The sequence below is a fragment of the Solanum pennellii genome, chromosome 2, assembly GCF_001406875.1.
Source record: "Solanum pennellii chromosome 2, SPENNV200".
Lineage (NCBI taxonomy): Eukaryota > Viridiplantae > Streptophyta > Magnoliopsida > Solanales > Solanaceae > Solanum > Solanum pennellii.
In genome coordinates, this window is record NC_028638.1 from 41,302,626 (window position 1) to 41,313,365 (window position 10,740).

Sequence of the window (10,740 nt, forward strand, 5' to 3'; positions counted from 1 at the left end):
TAAACTGACATTAATTTTTCCGTAGGTTGTTCATGTACTTGGTGTTTGTGTTCATCGAGATATGTACATTCTCACAAGAATTATTACTTTCAAACTGAAAAAACCAGAAAAACTAAACCAAATCAACAATACACAAATCGATGGTCACTTTTTTCGTCTGATTTGATTTGATTTTAGAAATTTAAAAAACGACTAAATTAGTTTAATTTTGATTTTAATCCGCTCAAATCAAACTACAAACACCCATATATATAACGAAAGGGAGTTACACGAATAATATGCACTCCTCACTTCTAATTTGCTAGTTCGGGTAAGAAATCAAAAAGAGGTGGAGCTCCTGGAAGGGGTAATATATATATTTTACTACCATATAGATAACTTTAAAAATAAGTACTTCTTCTATTCTTTATTGACGTATCTTTCATAAGGTATTTTATGTATTAATAGTTTTTAATTTGAATTTATTTATCTTATTTTCTTTTGATTTTGTATATTTGAAAGTAAAAAAAACTATAAAAGTAAAATATAATATTATCTTTAATCAGATAAAAGTAAAAAAATAAATTTTAAAAAATCATCCATTCAAATAACAAATGACCATGCCGGAAGTTCGGAATAATAATGAGAAGTTGTAGGTGGGTGCGCGTGTGTGGTGGTGGCGCGGGGGTTTAACCAGGCGAATTCGATCTTATGCATGTGTTGAACGGAAATACATGAACTTTTCGGAGAGCTCCAAATCAAGATATTTTTTTTAAAAGATCTTATCATTAAAATAGAAAAAAATTCGCATCTTAAACATATTTAGTATAAGTACATATTCAGTTTATATTATATTTTGTATATTTTATTTTTAATCTAATGAATCGATCATTTAGCACTAAAAGTATCATAACTCAATAATACATTTAATTATGTTATCCCTGTAATTAGAATCTCGTCTAATCATAATATATCTCGTTTACCAACTAAACGATTCATAAAAGGTTTAATTTATATGCACTATATTGACAAATTTATATGTTCTATATCATCCAAAAAAAATATTTACAGATAATTTTTTTAAAAAAATATTTATAGTAAACTAACTATATAAAATATCTCTCAGTGAATATTTTGTCATAAGACAAAAGAAAAGGACAACACAAACGAAGGATCTAGAAATCCTAGTGTTCATTATTAGAGTATTTTCCACATTCAAATACCTAACCACGGCATTTAGCTGTCATCAATTAATTGGTTGAATAGACTTACAATCTAAACATCCTCAATTCTGACATGTTTCGTCTCCTTATTGCCTACTAATCATTATATTATATTGGATGTATCTAGTATAGTTTTTACGAATTTTATCACGTTTAATTTGTCCAAATAATTATTATCTTTCCAAAAAAAAAAAAAATCCTAAAATACGTACAGTAACCACATTCTCTCTCCGTCTAACAAAATAATTGTTCACTATATTATTTTGGAATATTCAATTAAATTTGTCTACTTTATAAAATCAATGGATAATTTTGCACTCAATTTATAATTTACCCTTATCACTACTTATAGTTCTTTATTATATTTTTCAAGACATTGTATTTATATAATAAAATTATATTTTTATATATATAATTTCTTAAAGACATATGTCAATAGTGAACAACTATTGTTGGACAGAAGGAGTAACACCCTACATTCACAGGTGAAATTTTAAAAGGGTGATATATACACCTACCACCTTGTTCCTATTTTGTGAAGATAATTTTGAGTACTTAATATTAATGATTAGGGATTACATCAGTATCAACTTCAAACCTACTCCACTTACTGCAAGTTTTAAATGGGATCTCATTTAAAGTTGCATGAGTATATCTTATTCCCTACCTCAAAATCCAGAGCAATAAACAGGCATTATCAGAGTATGCCGCTTGAAGTAGTGCAAGAGACAACAAGAAAATTCATTTGAATCCCAGCTGCAATGCACGATTCTTTATATTTTTTCACCCAAATTGGAGTTTATATATCCACAGCAAAGTCCATCCGTCTGCATTCTGTCACTGTTTTTGAAGATCATCAAAGCTAGTCCCCAGCTTTGAGTCCATCCATTCATGTAATTTCATCTCCAATAAGTATAGTGTCCAACATACAATATCGACTTATGAACATGTTCATAGTGCATAATAGCATATACTCGGACTAGAGAATCAGACTGAATACAGTACATCAAAACTGTTATTTACAAAGAATGATTAACATCACATAGATGGCCAACACAATGATGCACTTGGAATAACAATTTTCTCTTTATACACTTAAATGCACCAGGATCTATGTGAACAGAAAAGGGGGAAAGGGGGGCAAAAAAACAAAGACGCTAATACACAGTTGGGGGAATCAAGGAGAATGACAATGAAGAGAAGAACACATTGGTCTTTGATGGATCTTACAGAAACGCCACCATATTGTACAGAGCAAACGTACATATCCTTTCCATTTGGTTCACTTGATTTAAACTACCCTATCTATAAGCTCCATCTGAAAACACACACAAGCAAATCACACATTAAGCATAGTCCCAAACTGCCAATATTTTCACCACTTGCTAAATAATTAAAATTCAAGGCAAAATCATCAGTACAGTAACACCAAATAATTTCTAGTACCAACAGTCATTCTAGACACTATAGATAGATAATATCAACTCCACTGACCTTATTGAGCAGTCTAGTTGGCACTTGGCCCAGTATGATTACACTTGAGAAAGATGCTCAATCTACCCACAGCTTTTAAATGAAGATTCATCCAAAATCTCTGCAATTAAGTGTCTTTTCAGAAAATAATACTCCATAATAGAGGTAGAAATAGTGTAAGGGGAAAGTTCAGGTGGGGGCAGGGGGTGATAGAAGAGAGAGACCTATCATTTCAGTGTTGGAGCAAAAGGAGCCGGACACGGAGATACAGAGTGATCAGGTAATTGATTAATGAAGTTCACCGTAGTTTCCAGGCAAGCATTTAGAATTTTCTTTTCCAACCTGACAAGCTGTGTGGCAACTCGTTTTTTTGGATCCAGATCAGCGTCAGCCAACTATGAGAAGTAAACTGATATCAGATTCATGCTGACGAGCTTAGATCAAAGTTCAACTTCTAAAAGCTTTAGGAGATTACCAAACTTTCATCTTCACTTAGAGTGGTCGGATAACCAGCCAGTCTTGCCTTAAAATAGTCACTTAGCTGGTCAAGAACTGCTCTTTCCACACAAGGACTCATCTGCATTGAAAAAAAAAACAGATGTAAGAGTTACACCTAATGTTAAGATGTAACAGGATAACAGCCACATTAAAGTCGTTTGAGACTTAAAGTGAATAGTTGAGACGATTAGAATCTTTTTCCTTCTGCTTTTATACTTGCTTTACCCAGAGTATGGTCTTCTGCAATTACTTGCCAGACACCATCAAATAAATTTTTTGTACAACTGGAGAGAAGATAAGCATAAAATAGGACACCAAGCTTCTCTAAGTAGCCAAACTCCTGATTTGAAAAGAACCAAGTCCTCCATGCTACATGAAATGACACACTACTGAATTACATCAACCACTAGACGAAATGTAAAAGAAATCAACACTTGGCGGGAAATAATAAATGATTATCAATTGCCATGTGAAAGCAGACGGTAGCATGCATCCTTTTTATGATTTCAATCTGTTCAAATTGAAATTAAATTGCCTGGATTATTGCTAAATATATCACGCCATTATAAAGACGTGGGCGCCTATATTTCCAACAAGAGAAGAAAGTAGTCTACAAGAATCTCTCTTTTTCTTAAGTCCATGCAATTTCAACTTTATATAACCATGATCAAGAAGTTTACAGCAGCCAGAAGATTTTACCGGACATATTGGACCTTGAGATGATAAGACAGTTTCCATTTCCGAAGGATCTGAAACATATCCCAATCTCAAATAGGGAAGCATCTCCAACACAGCCTCTCTTTCTTTTCCCACACATACCTGTTGTAGTATAAGAGCTTTTGTAACTCTTCAAATTAAAAACAAAGCACTGACGAAATTCCTCAAAACTAATTCTACCTGGAAAGCTTGCACTGATAGTTTACCATTCCTTTGAGCAGCCAGTCTCTTGTCTTGGTATTGAGGATCCTCTGTATTTAATGCTGCCTGAATTTAATTGAAGGCAATTATTCCAAACTGAAGAACTAATGCAATTGTGTGAAGATTGGTTTAAATATTACCTCCACCATTAGACGGTCGTATGAATTTTCTTCATCAACAAACCCATAGTTAATGAGTAATTTTGAATTAGGTTGTGGTCCACACCTACAAAAATGCAGTAACATATTGCTAAAGATCTCTTGAAAAACAGAAGGCATAGGACAATAGATTTGGTTATGTCTAAATCAAAGTCCATCTACCCATCCAATTTTGTAATTCTTTTTCGATAAGGTAAGCAAACCACCCATCCAAAGTTGTAACTAGTTGCTAGTCTCTGATAGAGGTGAAAATTCCAAAAAAAAAAAAAGAGTATAGAATTAGTTTTTTATATTTCCACAAAACCGGAGTGCAATCCAACATTTGAAACACAACCATATAGTAAGTGAAGTGTTCTGAGTTGAAGAAAAATTTAAATACTAACAAAACATGTAGATGGCAGATTACATACCACACGACAATTGGATCTCCTGCGCTATAAGAGCGATCAACGACCAGTTGCACTGCACCATCAACTGCAGCTAGCATTGCTTTGCAGTTGCTACAATAGGATAATAATGGTGGCCCCAATGGGACTAGTGCAAACCTCCGTGCAAGACTAACTTTCTGGTGTTGGTAAGGGCATCAATTGGCTTAGTCATTCTTACACATAGAAATATAAACAAAATGCCATCATCAGGGTGACGAACCTGCAAATGTACAACACATGATTGTACCGCAACAAAAGCTTGCTTGAAGATCTCAAAAGGAAATGCTTCAGTGGGTATATCATATGGGTATTGCTGCACAAGAAAGAATGTTGCTAACATCAGAATCAATCAGATAATTGACCAAGATGAGTGCAATGAAGCACCAACGAAAAAATTCAGAACAGAACAAATTAGAAACCTGAAACAGCGATCCAGCCATAAACCAGACTGTATCAAGCTCATTGTACTCTCTCTTGATTCCTTCAGCCCTCTCCAGAACATCAGCCTAAATTTTCAACAAAATTAATAATGAAGATATTTCTGATATTTATCAACAGATGGAAACTTAAAATACCTTAGTAGGACTCCCTGTCAGATAATCAAGTTCAGCATCTGACCACAGAAGAGGGGATTCCACAGCTAGCTGACCCCTTGCCCGCTGGCGATCAAGTTCTCTTATATAAGGGTACCAAAACGATTTCTTTCCTTGTTTCTTCTCATACATGAGATAAAGCGCTAAGCAGGCTAGTTCAGACAATTTGTTTGTTGTCAAGAGTTCCGCTGTGAAACAAACTTTTCTAATCAACTTTTTATTTTGCCAGCACGAAGACAACTATACATCTTGTATTGAAACACCCATAATTTCCAACAAAGCATTATTGGCCACATTACTTGCATAAAGTGATTAAAAATTAGACTCTTCAATTGCTTCTATGAATTGCACAATCAGGGTGGAAGTATTCCTCTCTCTAACTAAAGGGAGTCAGCAATCCACACAGCTTTCAGTTTACTAACTCTGTCCCAAAAAGAATGATGTTGAGGAGTACGGGAGTCAATGCATCTAATTTTATGGGGATTTAGTCATTGATTACGTGATTTATTTTCTAACATAAAATTGACAAGCAACATAACAATTAATTCATAGTTATCAAATGGATAGTGTACTTGCAAAAACCAAGAAAGCACATTACCAATGGTCTCATTTCCCAGAACTCTCTCAAGCGTTACCACCAAAGAATTCGGAACAGCAAAAGCAATATCACCAGCCTGCAAAAGTACAAGTTGACCTCACCTTATCAACAAACAAAAAAAACACAAGTTGACCCAAAACCAAGAAAAAACCATTAACCGGATGCGAAATGGACCTGAAGATCCTCACTGGCAGCAACGTAGTGAATAGGCAGATGTTTAGCATCATGCGAAGGCCTATCCTTAATAACAACTTTACAAGGAGGCAATCCATTTTCGTGCATCCATGATTTCAAGTCCCCATACTCATCCTCTTTCTTACTAGCAACTTCAAGAGATTTACGCCCTTCCTTAACCGGACCATTATCAACAAGTGTATCTGAGCTGGAAGCAGAACACATCTTCCACAAACGACGAGCATTTGCATATTTGGGGGAAATAGAAACCCTAGAAAACAGTGCGAGTGGCCGATGAGTGAAAGAAGGAAACGGAGCTGAAATGCATTTAGCCATTGGTGAATAAACCAAGTCCATGAGTAGAAAGGAAGAGAAATTAGGGTTAGAAAAATTGAAAATCGAAATTGATGAAGAATTTTAGGGTTTTATTGTTTATGAAATGGTGAAGATGAGAGCTATCACTGTCGAGCTTCTTTAGCCTCTATTAGGTAGAGTTGCAGATATTTTTTTTATGGCGGATGGATAATTTTGTTGATTAACAAACTTTTTTGTTGGAGGGAAACGTGGATAATCTAGAATTCCGGATTAGTTATATAATATAATAAAATTTAAATAAGTATTTTATTTAGTGATTTGTTAGGTGAGATTCAGTTATTCATTTTATTATTTCGTATAAAATTATATACAAATAATCTCTGGGCAAATTATAGAAATCATATAATTTTAAGGTAAAATTATAATTCTTTTCTTAAAAGTTTATGAATATAAAAATCCTTCAAAACGGATACAATAACATAAGCGATCATATATTAATCTAATGCGCGAGATATATTAATCGTTAAGTAAGATACATTACATTTTGTATATTATACACTAATTTGATACGCGAGATACACTAATCTGATGCATAAGATACACTAATTTGATGCGCGAGATACACTTTATACACAATACAGTAATATGATGCGCGAGATACACTAATATAATGCGCGAAAATAAGGGATTTCAAAAATTTATAAAACTTATAGGGGGATAATGGTAATAAGTAAACTAAAAGGTTAAATTTCCGTAATTTATCCATTATCTTATACATAATACTAACTAAATATCAAATATAATATTATTTATACATAATCTAATATATATATATATATATATATATTAGATTAATCTACTATCAAAGATCCCTATTATTCTTGCCAATGATAAAATATAAAAAATGCGAAAGGCATTCAGTGTACTAAATTTTTGGTATGCACTAAATTTGAAAAAAAACAGGACAATGCATTAAATTTCTGCTACATGCGAATTTCAGAAGAATGATGGAAAATATTAAGTAATGAATTTTTGCATCTATTGCTTAAACATTTAAGTTTCCTCAAATTAAAGCACATAAAGAATTTGAGATATCGCAAGTATCTTTTTAATATATAGTTGTTTTGGATCTACAATTACTCTTACGATACTCATAATTGATATTATTCTTTTACTCCTATTAAATTGAAGATCTTCAGTAGATTTTTTTAGTTCAGTTAATTTTTAAAGTAATAATTTTGGAGGATAAACAAATCGAAGTAAATTATGTTTGACATGTATATGATCGACATTAAGTTTTAAGATATAAAGACTATATGTATCAATTCTTGACCTTCTTTCTAGTACCATCTATTACACCAACTCATTTTTCCTTATAAAGTGATTGTGTTCTAAGCTTGCTATTAGTAATTATAATGATTATTAGTCAAAAAGGGTTATAATGGTCCCATAAACTAGCACTAATTTTAAAAATCAGCCAGATCAAACTTTATCCTTACTTTAAGTACCCCTTTACTTGATAAAAAATACAATTAATAAACATAATTCGATTAAGTCTCCTAAACCATAAGCAGGAAAATGGCCAACTAGTTAATCGAAATCATCGAATACCTAATCTCATTTGCATTTTTTCATTGAATCTAAACAAAAAGAAATTAATAAATTATGTAAAAAATAGAGAAACTTGTACATTTATAATGTTTATTTGTAGGTATACTCTTTACGTCACAAATATAAAACTAGTAGTTCATGGATGAGTACTAACTTCTTACAAATTTTCAAGAAAAAGATGATTTATTTATCTTTCAATTGTCTTCCAACTTACTAAACATATTAATTTTTTTTTGTGTTTTACGAGACTTTTCAAGAAATATAGAGACCAAATCAAATAGTTAACAAATGTAATTTCAAATTTAATTTCGAAAGCGATATCCTAATTTTGGTTACCAAACCGCTTTATGTATTTTAATTTCTTTGTAAGTTAGCTTTGTCTTTTGGGAAACAAATGTATTTGAAACTTTTGTATTAGATTCCAATTGCAATTTGCAAATAGAAAGCTAAAATTACACATATTGCAATTTACAATACTATATATTATTATTATTATATGTAGAAATTGCAATAATTGAGTCAAACGACAAGCTTTAAACTATTGATGTGTTGTATCTTATATTATAAAAAATAATAGGAACAAGAAAAAAAAAGTACAAGCATGGGGTGGCATTTGTTGGATTTTTTTTTAAAAAATAACTGAGGTTTTAACCCAATTTTTTTTGGAAATGATAATAAAATAAGCGTTATCATAAAAAATCTTCAGTTTTCTGAAGGAAAAAGCTCTATAACTTTTAGAGTCATATCTTTCAAAATTATGTTGTGTATTGTTCAATATCTAAAAGTTAATTGTACAAGTTTAAATTTTTTTTCTCATAACATATGTTGATTAAAAAAATTATAAACATATTCTCTAAATAAGAAATTAAAGAATTAGAGAAAATATAAATTTCATAGGTGACATATCCTTCAACATATCATATCTTTATCTATACGACGTTATTCAATAACAGATTGGAGGATTATCCAACTATTTTCTCAATAATATTTTTCACTTGTGTATCAAAAAAAAGAAAAGAAATCAACTAAAAGTTTTAACTCACTTCCTTTTTTTCAAAAAAAAAAAATCCTTTTTAACAAACGTTAAATGCTTAGATTCGAAGAGATTATTTGAACTTGCCAATAAAATATAATCATATCTAAAAATAATCTCTAAAATTATGTGTAGTTTTATTCATTGGTTTTCCTCTCATGTTTGGAGATCATATTTGAGCCTGATTAAATTCAGATCGCGTACTGTAAGATCTATTAAAAATAATACTTTCAATAAAATTTAATATATCTAAATTTAAAATATCTAATTAAAAATAAAACAATTTCATCACCGCAAACAAATAATCATTAGAACAGATTTGTGAGGAATCCCCAGGCATGTGAAACTCGAAAAGAGAGACAAACAGAAATCTAGTAAATTACAAGACTAGAGTCCAAATAACCAACTTATAATTTAAGGAAAATTTTGAATAATAATGGAAACTAATAATATTCTTTTCATTTTACTCAAAAAAAGGGAACAATAATTAGTTGAGAATAAGTAGTGACTTTTTTAATTTAATTTTTAATTGACTAATAGTGACTTGTTTGGTCAAACTTTTTAAATTGGAAAAGTTTTTTTCTCCAAAAATGCCTATAAAAAAGAAAAAGCACAATGACAAATGACTTAACAAAATTAAAATCGTGGCGTATCTGATTAATTGAAATTTCTCTTCTTTTAATTAGAATTTTCAAATGTAAATTTTCAAAAATAAAATGGTTATATATTAAAAACATTATTCTCAAAAGTAATTTACACAATACATAATATAATTTTAACCAAATACTAATATAATCAAATAAATTAGTGTTTGAAACCATCGACATGAACAAGGCATCCATAAAAGTTAATCTCAAAAGAAGTGATGAAATTATGCATCACCCACTAATCATTATCCTTAAACTAAAAAAATATGATGCTGATGATAAAGGCACCAATTATTATGGGAGCTAGTTTAATTAATTTTTCTTTTTTGAAAAGCATTAACCTAATCAGCATGGAAAGTGAAAGTAGTTTACTTTTTTTTTTAAATAATTTTTATTTATTTACATTATATTAAAAATAGATATTTATTTTATTTTTATAATTTAAAAATAATTTATTATTTTATATCTATTTTACTTTTATTATTAAATATTACAATTATTTTTAGTTCATCCCCCAATATAAAATAATTAATAGGAATATTATAATAAAATTGTCATTCTTACAAATATATTAAATTAAATATAAACGAGTAAATATGAATCAAGTAAATATTTTAGCTTTGTTTCTAAATAAATATATATACTTAAAACTTAATTTAGTATTGGCAATTGACATTAGATTTTGAACTGCTGCTTTTTCTTATGAGATGTAGATTTGAAATACTAAAGTATATAATACACCTTTTTCTTTCAATTTGCCTGCATTATTTACTAGCATTTTCATATCAAAAGATTATCTCATATTTAAATTTTACTTTTAGCATAAAAATGATTTGTTCTACATTCCGAGCAAAAATACATTGTTTTATATATGGGTTTTTTGAGGTTTTATTAATATTATTTATTGATATGTTAAAGAAAAAAGGAAAAATGCACAAGTATTTTTGGACTATGATCGAAATTTCACTGACACATCTTAATTAAACTAAGGTTCTATTATCACTTAAACTTTTTTTTTTTTGTAATTTTGTGCACTTCTATGACTTATGTGGCATCGAAATATCTTTTCACGCGTCTGAATTGCATGCAGTT

At 30.3% G+C, this 10,740-nt stretch overlaps 1 protein-coding gene across 1 annotated transcript; it reads right to left on the bottom strand.

The window, feature by feature from the left end:
* Positions 1 to 2,136: 2,136 nt before the first annotated feature.
* On the bottom strand, positions 2,137 to 6,583 carry LOC107011494. The gene is made up of 13 exons (XM_015211020.2): positions 6,043 to 6,583; positions 5,869 to 5,944; positions 5,253 to 5,458; positions 5,097 to 5,183; positions 4,898 to 4,990; positions 4,660 to 4,814; positions 4,232 to 4,316; positions 4,071 to 4,157; positions 3,873 to 3,992; positions 3,151 to 3,252; positions 2,900 to 3,070; positions 2,697 to 2,796; positions 2,137 to 2,520 (listed from the first exon to the last, which is right to left on the bottom strand). Exons 1-11 carry the CDS (start codon positions 6,397 to 6,399, stop codon positions 2,903 to 2,905), a joined length of 1,536 nt encoding a protein of 511 aa, XP_015066506.1. The 5' UTR covers positions 6,400 to 6,583; the 3' UTR covers positions 2,137 to 2,520; positions 2,697 to 2,796; positions 2,900 to 2,902.
* Positions 6,584 to 10,740: the final 4,157 nt, after the last annotated feature.

Bases quoted from the DNA above. Each gene is read 5' to 3' on its own strand.
- LOC107011494 (XM_015211020.2), bottom strand. From the start codon at position 6,399: ATGGACTTGGTTTATTCACCAATGGCTAAATGCATTTCAGCTCCGTTT. The intron at 4,317-4,659 runs GTATGTAATCTG...GCATTTTTGTAG, and splicing joins GGAGATCCAATTGTCGTGTG to GTGTGGACCACAACCTAATT. The intron at 3,993-4,070 runs GTAGAATTAGTT...ATACTACAACAG, and splicing joins TATCAGTGCAAGCTTTCCAG to GTATGTGTGGGAAAAGAAAG.